The 18,056-nt window shown below is 37.4% G+C and overlaps 1 protein-coding gene across 1 annotated transcript; it reads right to left on the bottom strand.

Annotated features, from left to right (window-relative positions):
- Positions 1-3,465: 3,465 nt before the first annotated feature.
- LOC307157696 (sialic acid-binding Ig-like lectin 7) lies at positions 3,466-8,818 on the bottom strand (the record flags this gene model as incomplete). Its single annotated transcript, XM_079869623.1, has 6 exons — positions 3,466-4,716; positions 4,826-4,898; positions 5,105-5,395; positions 7,763-8,068; positions 8,182-8,535; positions 8,800-8,818. The coding sequence occupies 6 exons, from the start codon at positions 8,816-8,818 to the stop codon at positions 4,692-4,694; spliced, it is 1,068 nt and encodes a 355-aa protein (XP_079725749.1). The 3' UTR covers positions 3,466-4,691.
- Positions 8,819-18,056: the final 9,238 nt, after the last annotated feature.

Consider the following 18,056-nt stretch of genomic DNA (forward strand, 5'->3'; position numbering starts at 1 on the left):
GAGTCCGGGACACTGGTTCACAAAACTGGTTTTGTCGTGGGAACGTGATAATATGTCGTGATCTCGAGATCATTCTGTCGAGGAAACGATATCATTATGTTGTGGCGCGTGGCCTCGAGATCCTATGAGGGAACGACATCTATTTTGAGTGGCCACGAGTTTAATGTGTAAACAAACCTGCATGACATAGCAACCTGGGATTATGAGAAATGGATATTATTAATAATTTATTATTTTGAATGACAAAAAAAAAATAACAGAGACAGCAGCATTCAAATGAAGTTTGTTATTATGAATTAATGCTAAAAGAATATGTAAGAACATACAATAAAATAGGCCTACAATAACATTTTATCTATCCCATCCCACATTCAGTCTTTTAAATCCATTCATTGATTGTTTCTTTTTTATTTAATATTTATATATTAATTATAATTTCTATTGGTTATATATTTTTTCATTGACATGCATTTGCCTTATTTTTCTCTATAACTTTTCATATCTCTTTACTACCTAAGTAACATTTTGTATATTATGATATTTAAAGTATGTTTTGTAAATACTGTAAATGATCATGCCAATAAAGATTTTACTTTATGACTGTTTTTTTCTTTCTTTCTTTTTTTTTTTTTTTTTTTGCTGAACTTATAGATACATACAAGATCAGGGAAAAGAAGCATGGTTGTATCTCTTACAATGGACAATCATAAGGACAAAAACAGAAAACAAATATCATCGATTTGTGTACATCAAAATATAGAATTACACAGAAGAAAAAAAAAGCACAATAAGGTTAAATACTATCTGTGAATAAATCATCATAATGCATTAAAACATTTTTGTTATTCAGCAAGATAAAGAGGAAAAATAAAGGAGACATTTTTGCTTGTGAATAAAGAATTTTGATAAAGATAAAGAAATTAACAACATATTCAAGGGACAACAGCTTTGGGGTCAGGTCAGAGGTCACTCTTCAGCTGGAACTAGACTTGCATACAGACATTACCGGAAGCCAGTTATTATACTTGGATATTTATAAATATATATATATGGATATTTTTCTTATAAAAACACATTGCTTCACTTCAAAAGGAAATGTCAAAATCAAAGTTACCATTCAGTTCCATTATAAAGGAATTGGAAGAGCCAGGATATTTTTATATATAACTCTGATTGTGTTTATGAATTTTGCATACAGAATAAAGTAATCTGAAACATCAGAATCAACACATATCAACTGATATTAAACTACTTACCGGAAAAGGCTGATAAAAAGTTTGAGAAATCCTCTGAATATTGGTATTAAAGAGAACAAATTCACTGTTGTGAAGCTACTGACTGGAAGCTGCGGAAGATAACACAGTGCGGTCATGGTTAACTTATTAAACCTAATGCAAACATTGAACAGTCTTTCCATGACGGCAAGATTTATGTAGCCTAATGCAAATGATGATATTGGCATAAAATTAGCTTTTCTAAAATATTTTAAAAAGTTCACAAGCAGTATGAGAATATGATCAACTTGTTGCATATTTTTTACTTATTTGAAAATGTCTGTCTCATTCCACATATTTAGCACAATTTGACTTCCTAATGTTTTTTTATGCACGTTTCAGGACCGCAGTCCTATAGGACCCTAATTTTTGTGTGATTCTTTTTGTTTGTTTGTATGTACTAGCAGTTTATACTATTTTAGAGCGCTTGCTGTTCAATTTGTATTATATATTTTCAGGAATGATTTAGTTGTTTAATTATTTAAATGCAACTGATTGTCCTAACCAACTCCTAACCCTAACACAACTGCAACCCTGAAATAGTCATTTAACCTAATTTGTTACAATATATGAGGCCCTATATTCTGGTTTTAAATTCAGTTTTGCTAGAAATAACTTATTTTTCAACTCGGAAGCAAGATATTGTATGTGTAGCCTATGTACGAGACTTTTCATTAGCCGAAGTCCGGCGTGATAATTCTCATCTGGTGTGTAATCGATTCTCATCTGTTTGTGCAACAAACTAATGTGTTTATTAGTATGTTAATAAATTAAAATAATACAATAATATATAATAATATGAAAATAATATGAAAACAAAAACCAGTTTACAACGTCAATAACCATAATGAACTGTTTTTGCACGGCTAAAATAACTGATGCCTGACACAGAAATTCTTGAACATTTAAATGTACAATAGCCGTGCTCACTCTTATGTTAAAAATAAGGTGGACAGATAATAAAAAATTTATCATTTCCATGGGTGTGGTCTTTGTATCTGTTTGTTTTATGTTTAATTCAGGTCTTCTCTGTTGGAGTAGCCTCTTGGCTAGGTGGCATTGTCACGAAAAAAAAAAAACGGTCCTAGAAATGCGGTCCTAGGATGGCAGTCCTGGAACTGCAGCCTCCAGTATTGCAGGAATTGTAATATTGTATACTATTATAGCATTGAACAAAACGTCCCTTTTTCAGGATAGTGTATTTTAAAGATAATTTTTGAAAAATCCAAGAAGATGTAGGCCTACATATTATCACTGAAAAAAGTTTAAACCATTTACGTGTTTAAAAAAAAAAAGTTTTTCATGCTTGTTCAGTGAACCATGTGAGGAATAATGGACGATGGGCCATTGAATTATTAGAAAGTAATGCACACCCGAGGATAAATACATAGATGCCTCATTAGCTATTGTTTTTATGGGCCGCTATGTAAGTCGTCCGCCATATTGGAACAGTCAAAGCTGGTCCGTGAACATTCGAGAGTAAGTTCTTTGCTAAACTATCACTATGAAGGTGACAGCTAACACTAACATTAAAAAGTTACCATAGTAAAGTTAAAACATTAAAAAGTACCATAGAAAATTATTGTAATATTGAGTTAATACATAAAAGAAACACAAACCAACACATTCTCACCTGTGAAGGGTTTATCCCATTTCTTCTTGAATTTAAATCTCGGTGGTTTTACAACCAGAAGCTGTTACAACAGTTTATTTTTATACACAAAGGTTGGTTTTACGCGATCAACCTGTTTTGCAGTTCCTGACTCTGTTGTTTCCACTAAGAAATCAGAGATTATAGTCAGAGATACATTATCACCCTGTTAAATTTGCAAAGAAAAGTAAACATTAACTATATTTGAGAACAAAGCCAATGCTGTTATATTATAACCATAATGCAAAACAGGTTTCAACAGAAAGGTGCAGTTTTATTGTATTACATGTGTGAGTTCAGATAGCAGTGGGCTACAAGGAAGTAATGAAACTACAGTATGAGATCTATGCCGATAACTTGTGCATAGCTGGGACATTAGGCAAATACAACGGACCTCATTCTATTTGATTTACTGAAAGTTACACTCACATCATTGTGGTCTGTAATGTTATAGGTGGAGGTTGATGGTGTCAGTGCAGAACAGGAAAGAGTTTAGTCATTACTGGTGCTGACTAAAAAGAAAATTTCATAACATTTTTTCAGAAATTTTTATTTTGGAAATCATATCCCGGATAAATGTGAGACTGTAAAACTTTGCAAAAAAAAAAAATTACATTTACAAATTGAAGCTTTACAATTATGCAATTATTTTTTTAATGGTTTTTATCTTGCATAGCCCCTATATGAATGCCCTCTGATATAAATCCTGAATATAATAATGTTTATATGATGTTGATGAGACTTTCTTGTTCATAAAGACTATTCGACACTTATGCCTGAATATGACTACAATAGTAAGAATAAACTTTTGATTTACATCATCTGTTATAAAAATGCTTCATTATTGCAGAATGTTACAGCATTCAAAACACACAAATGCAAAAACAAAACAAAAATAGACAGAATATTTAAACAAATTTGAAAGGATTCATCATTAAACAACAAAAAAATTATGTGAGGATCATTTAGCAGAATATATTTGTAAATACACTACACTGCACACACAGAGTCTTTGGACAGTATATGTGCATGGTGTATATTGATTGAATTAGGTAACAAAATAATAAACAAAGTGACATGCATTTTAAAATAGCAGATGATAATATAAATGATATAGGCATGAACTGAAAGAGGAGACAAAAGCATTGTGATACTTTGTGGTTGATGTTAGTGGTGTTTTTCTGAGTATAATCCTATCACCCGACCCCTTTGGAGATCACACTTGTACCAACATCAGTGATGTGGGAATGGGAGGTTATTACTTCAATTGTTGTCCTTAATTTACACCTTGTTTACATGATGAGAGGGAAGACTAGTGTAGAAACAGTATAAAAGTTTAGAGCCTGTATTGTTCAGGCTTCATTCCGACTCCGTTGAACCAAAAATGCTGCATGTACTTTGTCACTGCTATGCTGCAATAAACTTCTTTATCAAGATCTTCAACGTTCTCATGGCATTGTATGTGCAGATGTTGATATCTAAAGCTAGTGAGCCAAAATCCCTAGAAAGATCCCAGTTTGGCGGCTCCAGCAGATGACATGACATTATTGACATAAAAAGGCTGTCCACCATTGTCCAGTGAAACAGCCTAATGGATGAACAATGAATGATCAGTGGAAAGCTTGTAACAAGAAACTGGTGGAGAGAGTAACTGTATGTAAAAGTGTTTTGATGTTTGTGAGGTTGATATGTACGAGAATTAACAGCATGTGTGTGTTTGATATATTATAACGTACCCCATCAGTCCGAGCGAGTCCTGCTTTATCTCACTTCTGTGTCCTGCAGATCCATCTACAGAAATAATACATAAATAAAAATATATAACTACTTGTACCTCATTCATCACAACCCTTACTATCAGTCTGATATCACTCCACGCAATCACATGGTCTATACTCACAGCATTGTAACACATATTATCACCATAACTGCCCCAACAACACCACCAATCAGGAAGGAGTAAATGTTGAACCCTATTAACACAACAAAAGACAGTTAATGAAAACTCTTAATTCCAGAGAACAACTGTTCTGATATCAAGCAAATAACCAAACACATCTGAATAACCACTTCAATAACTATTGAATCATTAAATAAAATGCAATGAAATAGCTAGGTGATTCATTGCCATATCAACAATTGAAATAGATTAACTGGATAGGTGATTTATATTATTTACATGAAGCCTCTTGAGAGAAGAGATTCAGTTGAAACAGTTGCCTTGCAGTGCCATGAGTGTTGCTGCCGACACACTGCAGAGTGGACGTGTGTGAGAGTGACTGATGTAGAGTGATGGAGCTCCTCAAGCCTGTGCTGTTCAATCGCTCTTCACTGATGAACGTGTTTGAAGAGTTACTGACAGGACGTCCAGACAGATGCCACTCCAGTTCAGGAGAGGGATTCCCATCAACCTCACAGAAACACACAGTTGCACTGTCACAGCTCGAGGAAGTGGAGATTTGAGGAGCATCTAATAGAGAGAAAGATCAAGAAAAGTCTGAGCAGGAAAACTGGAACCTTTTCTTAGTGACTTTTCTGAAGATGGCTTACATATTACTGACTAATAGTAATGGCTTACAGTTCACATTCAGACACTAGCTGAGATTTGATTTTGTTTGTATTTGTTCCTGGCTCTATAGTAGATTTAACTTGAAACTGGAGTACTAATAAAAGGTTTTATTTGTTAATTTTAGATGTTTTAGATAATGATATTGCTTTTTACCTTATCAAAGATGGTATTTAGTTGCTTTTGAATTAATGCCATATATGCTTGTGTAGACAGTGGCGTCAGGTACTTGAGGGAACTGTATGAAACAATTATATAACGTTCGACTACGCCACCCGGTATATACCGGGAACTATCAGCCCCAACTCAGGGAGCACACAGGTTCGTTACCAAAAGAAATGGGTGAGCAGAGAGACATAGGCCAGGGAATATCAATGATGAGGCAGTTTTATTCAAATACAAAAGTTAAAATCATCAATACATTAACAAGGGCTCAATATTCACATATCAAAAAGAAAAGGAAAACAAACACTTTACAAAACTTTAAAATAAAAAAATAATAAATACACTAATACAAATACACAAGAAAGCTTAATTAGGAGGGAGATGGCCTGCTGTGACCCTCAATTCACACAACACACTTAATATCCACAGACACCCACTCTGTTGAAGTCAAGTCACTCAAGTACAGCACTCAATGTGAACCCCTTAAACAGCAGCTAAACCCCTCCTCGATACACTTTCTTCGTCAAAAACCAGCCCCAAAAATAAAGAAATCTAAATTACAATTTGAAGCAAACCAAGAGACAAATCAAAATGAAACAAACATGCCACGGTCGGCCGCACACACACTCAGAGCAGAACAAGTCAGCGAGGAAACAGCCACGCACTCGCACACTGCGGCGAGCAATCGTCCCGGCTCGCTGTTATGCAAGTTCAAGTTCGCTCCAACGAAAAGACGACAAAACTAAGCTCAGGCAAGACAGCAGTGCGTTACGTCAACAGACGCGCATCTCTTCCCGCAATATAGAGGTGAAACCCTTGCTCTCGTCACTCAAATCGGAAACGTTCTCAGCGCAGCACTATACGTGTTCGCTGGCCTCAACATGCCGCCGGTTGCTCGTCAAAGAACTCAAAGCCCGGGGCAGCCTGTGCACGGCCGCACAGAGCCGAGACAGCACTTCCTACTCTCCCATTCATAAATGGCGGCCTCCGTAAAGGGGCGGTACGGGTGTCGACGCATCGCATTCGCAAGTGGCAAAAACCTCCCCATTTTATACCATGATACCAGACTGCCGATAGGTTCAATGTTTTCACATGACACTGGCCAATAATCACAGACACTTCACCCTGCTACACTTGCATGAAATGCTATGTTGTGCAAATGGCAAATCAGAATGATGTTGCATTTTGTGTGTCATTGAAACAAGAAGAGATGAGGAGAAAATTGTGAAATTGTGCTTTACATTCATTAGCATTTTAGTTGAAGCATATTCTATGCTAGTTGGTGTGAGCTTTTATCTTACACATTTAACCTTTTAACTTTAATTAATGTAAAGTAAATAATCAGCAAGTAAATCATTTGATTTTCCCCCATGTAACAGAAAAAGAAGCAGAATGTCCAGGCTGCACTTTTCCAGATAAAAGTGAATAGGAACTGGAGCTGACAAAAATAAGGACTCGTACACCTCTATTTAAAGTCTTTTAACTTTCGTTGACTTCAGGATAATTGCAAATAAATAACGATTCACGAACATTAAAAAAAATTGTAACAAACAAAGAAACAAGCACCTCAAATGTGACCTATGTCTAATGTTAATTTTTTTGTCTTTTTTAACTGAACAGCCCTAGTTCACTATGAAAAAAACAGCCAGGGCATTCCGCTAAATAACTTTTTTTGTGTTCCATAGAAAACAGTTAATGATGGAATAAAGTTGTATTATTGGTTGAAAGGTTCTCTCTATTCCTTTATTACTCACATTGAATGTCCAGCATCACTGATGACTCATTGTAGCCGTGTTTGTTCTGAGCTTTACAGTGGTACCAGCCTCTCTGTGTCGGGTCGGTCCTGTTGAAGGTAAGAGTGTCTCCAGTCTGCAGCTGCTTCAACTCTCTTTCACTCTTTCTAGACCAGGTGTAGTTCAGCTCTGCTGGATTTGCATCACTTCTGCAGGTCAGAGTCACAGAACTGCCCTCCAACACAGAGGCAGACGGAAGCACAGAAACTGATGTGTTTTTAGGGGAATCTGAGGGGAAACAAATACATTGCCACACAATACAATTTACAATAATATGATTACCAAGTCAAAACTGATACAAAGCATCACTTACACTGAACATGTAATGTGATGTTGTCCTGTGCTGTTTTGTTCTTGTCCTGTAGCTGGTAGGTTATAGTGCAGGTGAAAGTGACTCTGTGGTGACGGTGAGTAGCAGTGAAGTTCAGATCAGAGATGAGGAGCTCCTGTTGTCTGCTGCTCTCACTGAGGGGGATTCTGGGAGTGAAGCTCCATGTGAGAGTTGGTGGAGGAGAGGAGCAGAGAGTCTCAGCAGAGCAGCGCAGACTCACAGAGCTCCCCTCCAACACCTCCTGATCCTGATCCTCATTCAGCTTCACTGTGGGTTTGGGGGGAGACTCTGAAATACACACAAATACAAGATTAAGTATACTGACAATAATGGCATGACAAATACATTTACAATATTCATCTAACACATTCATTTATTAATAAAAGACTCAAATCACTCACCAATGACATTTACAGTGGAGGTGTTTTGTTTGTAGGTGAATTTCAGAACACCACTCTCAATCCTGAAGTAATATTTGCCATTATGATTTGAACTAACATTATAAAAGATAGTGGTACAGTTCTTCTCATGTAGTTTTCCAGTTATTGCCCCTTTAAAGTGATTAGAATTGGGAACTCTAGAGTTAAACACTTCATTATTTCCATCTTTGAACCACAGCCCTGTAGCAGCACTCTCAGTGAGGTCTTTGTCAAATGATTCCGGAATCTCAAATGTACACTTTATAATCACACAGGATCCACTGAGAGCTTCAATCTTCTCTGGCAGACTGATGCTTAAATCTCTACAGCAAACACCTAATAACACACAACACAAACTGTTACAGCACACAAAGAAATGTACAAGTACATATAGCCATAAACAGAAACCCTTTATTGACTAGGCTTTTCAGTTTACAAATAAACCTCATTTACTTTTCAATTAAAATTAAAAATGTAATAATATAGCATTAAAAGCAGAGGAGAAAATCAATAAACAGCCTGTGTGGATTGATGACGATAGATGCTTTAGTACTGACTGAATCAACATCAAAATTGTAACATGGCAAAAAGTCAGAATACTTGATTTAAAATCCAACATATTTGATCTGTTTGAAGTTTATATAAACTTACATTAGCACTTTTTAGAATTTAGTGCTTCAGTATACAGCTTGTATTAAAATATTTCTAAAATAATGTCTAACAAAGGTAATCAGATACTTTGTAACTTGTGACATGTAACACTGCTAACAGACCTCTATTAATACTGTGAAATTGTACTAAAGTTACAGTACAGATAATGTCAATTGATTTTTTTACTCAATTATAAGTCAAGCCAATACCAAGACAAAATAATGAAAGTAAAAATGTATTTACTTAAAACACTTATTTGTACTTAAATATTAAGTTAAAAAAAATTCTTAGATTTTTAAACGGACTTTTGAAAACAAGTAGGACTAGAGATTTTATTAATTTAGTATTTTTTTTTGCAAAAACTTTGTAAAGAAAACACTACTTGCTCTAAAATAAAATTAATTGGCTGTTTAAAAAAAAAAGTTAAACTTATGTAAGCATGATTGATTGGCTTAGTCACATTAAGATAAAGACTTTTTTTTTTGTTTAATCATTGGGGAAAGATCATAATGTCTGACATAATATGTATGTTGTACTATTAAGTCTACATGAAATTGTAATGGAGTAATAAGTATTATGTTTTTCTTGTAAACATAACTGAGTAATCATAAAAGCATTCGGTTAATAAATAATAATAATATAATACAGCAATGAAGTACTATTACTTAAATACTTAACAACTCTGCAATTAAACCATTTAGACACACAACAGACTAAAATACACTCATGATATAAAATACACATTCATGATAAATATTTTAGCGGTTCACTTCATCTAACAAATGTCTCATTAAAGACATTGGTGAAGGTGAAGAAGAGATTCACATACCTTGTAAGACAAAGACAAAAACAGATTTTCTCAGCAACACTCATCTTGCCATTAAAAGAAGGTTAAACCTAAGTGGAGGCCAAACATACAGATACACATCACAAAAATTATACATCACAGAAATTATATAAACATACATTCAAAATTGTCATTCTGGAATGATAAACCAAAATTCTTCTGCATCATTTCTAAATCATCTGGAGCAAACCGTCTGTTTTATACAGTAAGTTCTGTTAAGCAGTAGTTAAATCTGGAATCTTAATGGACATTTGGATTGGTTGCACTGACTCTGTGAGGAAGCTAAAACATTGTAAGACCGGACTATTCAATTGGCGGCCCGGGAATCATCTCCATCAGCCTCCCAAAGGCCTCTTTTCCTGGCGGTGTGGCTACATTTGGCTAGATAATAGGCGAGTGGCCGTAGTGGCGCGTGCAGCTCTGTGCATACCATGAGCGCTCCGACTAACCTGAGAAACGTTTTCAGTCCGAATATTTCAGCAGTTATTATGTGTGTCTCGTATTTCTGTCGACTGTGAACCAGCGATACTAATCATTTGTGAATGGTGCGAATCTTTTGTTCGATCTTTGGTTCAATTATTTCATTTGAATTGGCCAAATGCGCTTGCATAATGGTCTGAAATGATTCAGATTCGTTCGGACCGCTCTGTCACTGAATCATCTGAAGCTGTTTCTCGGTCAGTAACAACAAATATAGAACAAATAGCGCTGTTTTCAGTTTAGTTTCAGTTAAACTCGCAGCTTAGTTTACTTTGAACTGCGCAGCACCGCCCAGTGGATAACGGAAAGCAAGCTTAAAGGAGTTGCGTTTACTCCCGGTTCTGGACAGTGGACACTGTTATTAAACAGCATTGCGACATCTAGTGAGAAGTGGTTCAATTCGACACACCTCTGTTACAAACCACAACTCACTCGATGATTTAACTAGTTTTAAATCAGATGAAACAGCCTCAACATTCCCAACATGACTGACGAGGTAAACAGCACATTGTGCCATGAACGAAGTTGGAAGACTTTAAATCCCCTAATCACCACCTTTACAAACATTTACCATGAATGTACTGTAAATTTACCATGGTTTGGGCATAAATGTGGAATATTCATATTGAATACTATCTTATAGTAATTTATATTGCAGTAGATTAATTAGGTGGGTAGAGGAATAGGCCTATACAATTAATTTTGTGTATAGGCTAGTTTTACCTGTGTTTAGGCATTTTGTTATACAGTGGTAGTGAGTGAGTAGCCATGCATGGTTTTACCTGTGGTTATCAAATCTCACTGTCAGAATATTTTCATTAAAGCCTATAATAATTATAAATAAAATAATTCTTACCAATAGCTATGATCTTATACAATTCATAGTTTTGTACATATAGCTGTAAATAAGTTATTTATTAAAGACTCATAAATCTGCATATTGTTTGGTGCACATTTCCAAGTAAATACAATAGCATACTTTTTTAGGTTTACTATAGCTTATTCATTGATACGGTTATGTTTCAATAAGTAATAAATAATGTTTCAATAATCTAAACCCACCGGCCCTCCTCAACATTTCGATTTAATAATCTGGCCCTCGAATGAAGCTAATTGAATAGCCCTGGTGTAAGGTGCTTTCTCAAGAAAGAAAAAGCAGTTGTTCTGAAAGTGACTCAGGTCTGTATGTTTACATGTAACATTTTGAACTTCAAGATACTGTGTCTTAAGTCAATTTAGGGATCTGGTCTAAAGTTTCAATAAATCATAAATTATTGGAGAGAATGAAAACACAAGAATAAAACGAGTCAAAATTAATTAATTACTTGCTGAACTGCATTGCTTCTTATAAACTCAATTAAGGAATAAATTACTAAGAACAGCTGCTTTATCTTGAAGTGTACAGAATAAAATAATCTAAAACAGAATGAGCACACCTAAAAATATTAAAACTAAAGATTAGGTCCTAGGTAGGCTATGGGATATTAAAATACTTACCAGAAAGGGCAGATAAAAGTTGGAGAAACCCTCTGAATATTAAAGAGTAGGCTACAAGTGATCTGCTGTAACTGACTGTATAGCCTGAATGAGCTGTGCTGTGTGAAGAAAACAAGTAGCTCACTGCTATTGACTTATTATCTTTCTATTTTACTCAGCAGTGGCAGAACCCAACAATAAACATCTTGCAATCTATGCAAAGTATTATTACGCACAATTAACAACAAACATCTAGTTTCCGGTTACGTGTGAAAAAGGCCAATTGGACTCGCTTGATTATTCTTTCCCAGAGCCGTTGAAATTTAATTATTATTTATTTTATTGAAATATTATTTCATGAAATATATTTAACGGCTTTGGTCTTTCCATGACACTGACAGCATGATTTTTGTAGGGTCTCGAGTCCAACGTTTCAGTATGTCTGCTTATGGGCTGCGTATGAATTACTCAATAATAGCTAAAAGCTACTCAATAGCTCAATAATTTAACATTCAAATATTTTTACTACTTAGACTGAAATGAACGTGTCAGACACGTCCCCATGATCATGCCACTTTGCACCAGGACCGTTTCATTTAAGCTTACAGCCAGGGCGGAATTTCACTGACGGACGGATGTGAGTAACAGCGTATTATGTCCCTTGCGCTTTTATTTTTCTTCTGTCGGGCCGTTTGCTAATTCTTCTGGTTCCCTTTTACATGTAATCGATTGAAAGCGATTCTGAGGTTCACATCTTGAACAGCTGGAAGCAACAAGATCAGAGCACACAGGAGGTAAAACGCACATTTGTCACTCAGCAGGTCCACATTAAGCACCCTTGTTGTACCAGAGTAATCTGAGCATTGTGTTGAATTAGTGTTAAGTGTATATCTGTGCTGTTTGTCAGCTGATGGCTGCCTTGGCAGCTGTTGGGCCTCCAAACCCTCGTCAGGATCCTGAATGCTGCAGTGTCCTGCATGGGCTAGTGGCGGCAGTAGAATCACTGTGTAAGATTACAGAATATCAGCATGAGGCTCGTACTGCTCTGATGGACACGGCTGACAGAGTGGCCAATAGGGGGCGCATTATCTGTCTCACCAATGCAAAAAGGTAAGCACTATACCTGTATATATTAGTCAAAATCTGCTAGGGGGTAGAACAATAGTTTTTAAAAAGTGATTTTTAAATCACTGCTGCTGCCGATGCGTATGTGTATTTGTGTGTGTATGTACATGTGTGAGAAGGAGGAGCAACATGCTAACACTTCAGCAAATTACGACGTTGAGCTTCTGCACCATCGTGATGCACATATGGAATTTATTAAGAGTGGTGAGTAAATCAGTCCTTTGCATCAAAAATCCAACACAGCCTACATTTCACTGCATAAATCATTTGGACATTAGACCACAGCATCTGTTATCAACCTTTATAAAGCATTAAAAAAAGAATGCCTCCTCAGATGCTGCCTGCATTGAGCGTGAAGTATGCCTGATACCCTAACAAGGGGCGCTTGACAGCATCTCCAATATTGCTGGTTAAAGGCTAGATTATAGAGCTTTTTATCTTAAGCTGATTTTAAGTTTTATTTTATATTTAACTGCTTTGTATTGAAACCAATAAAATAATCATTTTGATTGTTATGATTGCCTCCTGTGAGACTTCATTTATAACTACGAACTGAGCCTCAAAAAAAGAACAACCACAAGGGAGTCTTCTACGTCATTCCTGAAGGACTTCAACCTCCTGGCGGGTGATTTCTTTATGGATTAGGCTCAATTTGACTAACCTTACCCTATCTGAATAATCATAGGGTTAAAGGTGTAAGATAAAAGGTCACATGGACTAGCATAGAATATGCTTCAATTAAAGTGATTTCCAAACTCATTTGATTTTCCCCCTTGAAGAGAAAAAGAAGCAGAATGTCCAGGCTGCACTTTTCCAGATAAAAGTGAATAGGAACTGGGGCTGACAAAAATAAGGACTTGTACGCTCTATTTAAAATCTTATAACTTTGCGTTATTCATTGACTTCTGGATAAGTGCAAATAAATAATGATTCACGAACATTAAAAAATTGTAACAAACAAACAAATAAACACACCTCAAATGTGACCTATGTCTAAAGTTATTTTTTTGTCTTTTTTAACTTGATAGCCACAGTTCACTACTGTAATTTTTCTTAATGTTGCAGCCAGTCGCTGACGCGCTCAAACATTACTCCTCGAGTCCGTTTCATTCCATTGAAGTTTTTTATTGCATGTCATGTGAATAATTGTACCTACATTTCCAGTGGTTTTATTGTCCTACCGTACAGCAGGGAGGGTGATGGAGCTTTCAGTAAATAATCCAAAGCTTGTTACGGGATAAATGAGCGGTCAAAGAAAATATACGGCTGCACCTCGCTAGCCACGACAATCACTTTCCAATACTGAGCTCCATGTTAGATTGAACCCATAAAACAGGTGCTGCAGTCACCTGATTGCTGGTGGGCGGGTTCAGTAACGCACACCTCCATGTTGCACTCGTAGAAAAGCAAAACCAAAGCAATATTAAAGCAAAAAAAATCTAAATATAAACAAATATAACATAACCACACCAAACTATTATTAACAAAACACATTATCATAATTCGACTCAAACCATAATAAAGAAAGCAAGTCTGGCTCCAACATACCGGCCCCTAATTGTTCTGTGAAAAAACAGTACAATTACAAACATACTATAGGAGACAGATAATATTTACAGAAATGTACATCCAGCTTACCAACAAACTCCTTTTTTTTTTGTAAAATTTTTTTTTTTTTTTTTTTTTAGTAGACGCAACGCATCAGTTCATAAAAAATCAGTTCATCAAAAATCAGTGTAAACGTCAAGTAAAAGAGCAAGAGAAAAGAGAGGGACAGAGAGATAGAAAAAAGAGATAGAAAGAAGGCTCGTCAATCTCAGTCAGTGGCTTCCAGAAGTAAGGCAAGTTTTGAGATCGGCCTTATCAAGGTGCTGGTCTTAGTTTGCACCTCTACTTGTCTCACAAACCCCCTTCTATCTGGCAAAGTTCGGATTACGCGGCCCATGAGCCACGAGTTCCTTGGAGCAGAGTCATCCACTATCAATATAATGTCTCCAACAGCAAGATTTCTCTGTTTTGTTGTCCACTTCTGTCTCTCTTGTAACTCTGGCAAATATTCTTTTGTCCACCTCTTCCAGAAAAGATTTGCCATGTACTGCACTTGGCGCCATCTCCTCTTGCCATTGCAGTCATTTGAACTGAATACACCAGGTCAGGGGCGTAATTTGTGGGGGGGTTGGGGGGGAGATAACCCCCCCAATATTTAAATCTATGCATTACAACCCCCCCAATATTTATACCATGATCACATGAAAAATACGCAGACCCAAACTTCAACCCCCCCAATGTTCAAACCAAATCTACGCCCTTGCACCAGGTGGTAGGGAAGGCTTTCCTCTGAGAAGTAAGAGGTGGTTTGGTGTAAGAGGCTCCAAGTCTAGAGGGTCGTCAGAAGCTTTGCAAATGGGTCTGTCATTGATTATGGCTTCAACTTCACATAGTAAAGTAGCCAATCCTTCCTCATCCAGAGCCTGTTCTTGCAACAAGGCTCTAAGAACGCGTCTGACAGTTCTTATTGGTCTTTCCCAAATTCCACCATGATGGGATCCAGTGGGTGGGTTGAAAGTCCAGGATATGCCCCTTTTTAGCAATGCGGCATGGATCTTTGAATTGTCCAGTTCTTGAATGGACTCTCGCAAGTCTCGTTCTGCTCTTACGAGGTTCGTCCCATTGTCTGATCTGATGGTCTTGACCATACCTCGTCTGGCAATAAATCGCCGTATAGCATTAATGCACGAGTCAGCGTTCAATGTATGGGCGACTTCCAAGTGTACAGCTCTGATGTTTAAGCATGTAAAGATCACACCATACCGCTTCAATGTAGTCCGTCCTCTTTTGATTTCAAAAGGTCCAAAGTAGTCGATGCCTACATTGGTAAATGGTGGTTCGTCTGGTGATAGTCTTTCTTGAGGCAAGTCCGACATGTACTGTTTAACTCTGACACAGCTTTCTCTTCTGCAGTGGACGCATTTGCTGATCACATTCCTAACTGCAGAGTTGGCCTTTGGTATCCAATACTTCTGTCTTAAACGTGAAAGTGTAAGGTTTCGACCACTGTGTCCGACAGTTTCATGAGCATGCCTAATAATGAGTGTCGTCACATGATGGTGTCTTGGTAGAATGGCTGGATGCTTGGCTTCAGATGGCATTGCGGACCTTACCAACCTTCCACCGACTCTTATTACACCGTCTTGAAGAGTAGGGGTAAGCTTTTGTATGTGACTGTTCTTTTTCACAGTCATTCCTTTTGTCAGACATTCCAGTTCATGTTTGTACTCCATAGATTGACAGAATTGCACTATAGCTTTTTCAGCATCCTGCAATGTTTCCACACACAGTAAACCTTTACTGCATCCTTTCACTTCAAGTGGCTCTTTACTTTCCTTTTTCTTTTTGCAAATCCTTTTCAGTTCTTCCTTTATCATCAACATCCAAGCAACAGCTTTGCGTAGACGATGCCAGTCTGAGTAGTGAGTGATGAATTTTATGATTGTTTTTGCAGATTCGTCCAATGTGGAAATACTGATAGTGAACACTTTCACTTCTGGATCGTGTTGTGTCAATGTGATCTCTGGGAACTGTGGCCACTCTGCCTCCGGTTGCTGCAAGAATGCAGGGCCTTGTATCCACTTAGATTGTAAGAATTGTGTTGCAGACAAGCCTCTTGATGCACTATCAGCAGGGTTTATAGTGCCTTTGACATACCTCCACTGTATTACTTCCGATGCTGCACGGATGATGGCAACTCTGTTGGCAACGAAAGTACAAAATCTAGATGTTTCATTTCGTATGTATTTAAGTACAGAGGTACTGTCTGTCCAAAAAACAGAAGGCTCCAGAGGGAGTTCAAGCTCTTCTTGCAGCACTTTGTCCATTCGTATTGCCATTGCAGCGGCTGTGAGCTCAAGCCTTGGGATGGTAACGGGTTTCAATGGCACCACTCTGGCCTTGCCCATGATAAAGGCACAACAAATCTCATGCTCATGATTTACAAGCCGTATGTAAGATACAGTGCCAAAACCACTCTCACTTGCGTCTGCGAAATGATGAAGCTGTCCAGATATAAGGCCTCCAAACTGCTCAGTTGTGAAGCATCTCCTGACTTGGACATTCTCTAATAGAGACAGGTTGGATACCCATGTCAGCCATCTTTTTTCCAGATGTTCAGGTATTTGTTCGTCCCATCCTAGCTTCAAGCCACACAGTTCTTGCAATACCTGTTTTGCAACGAGGATGACAGGTGCCAACATACCCAGAGGATCATATATAGAGCTTATCATAGACAACAAGCCCCTTCTTGTCAATGGAACGTCTTTGAGTTGGATTTTGAAGACAAACGAGTCAGACTGCACACACCATTGAACTCCAAGAGCTCTTTCAATAGGCAATGCATCCTTGTCCAAGTCTAAGTCTTTCAGCTCCTGAGTTAAGCTTTGCTCTGGAAGGGATGCAAGCAATGTTCGGCTATTACTAACCCATTTGTTCAGCGTGAAACCACCTGAGGCACACAGTTGGGTGAGCTGTCCTGCAAATTGTACTGCCTCTTGCTCGGTATTCACAGACTTTAAGCAGTCGTCCACGTAAAAATTCCTGAGCACAGTGTGTGTAACATCTGGGTCAAATTTGCCAATATTGTCTCTGGCACATTGCTGCAATGCAAAAGCTTGGAGAAGCTTGGAGAAGATGTAGCCCCAAAGATGTGCACGACCATTTTGTATTCTTCAAGAGCCATGTCCAAGTCCCCATCAGGCCACCACAAGAATCTCAAGAGATTCGAGTCTTCCTCGGATACATGCACCTGATGAAACATGGCTTCAACATCGGTAATGAAGGCAACAGGATTTTGGCGAAATCTAGTGAGGACCCCAATTAGATTGTTGGTAAGATCCGGGCCTTGTAGAAGTCGCGAGTTTAGAGACACACCTTGGTAGGTAGCTCCACAATCAAATACTACCCTCAGTTTGAGTTTTTTAGGGTGGTACACCCCGTGATGAGGAATATACCACTTTCGTCCTTCATTTGTCCTCTTTTGCTCCTCCTCTGATGGTATTTGGACTGCAAAGCCTTTTCTCAGAGTTTCAGCCATGAATGTTTTGTAGTCCTCATAGAATTTGTTGTTTCTCAACATCTTCCTCTTTAGACTTATAGCTCTTTGCTCAGCAAGGCAGCGGTTATTGGGAAATGCCACATCTGCATCCTTCAAGGGCAGTCCAATGCTGTAATGTCCTTCATGCAGTTTCACAGAGTTAGAGACCAACTGCATGAACATTTTATCCTC

The sequence above is a fragment of the Squalius cephalus genome, assembly GCF_949319135.1.
Source record: "Squalius cephalus genome assembly, chromosome: 4".
Taxonomy (NCBI): Eukaryota; Metazoa; Chordata; class Actinopteri; order Cypriniformes; family Leuciscidae; genus Squalius; species Squalius cephalus.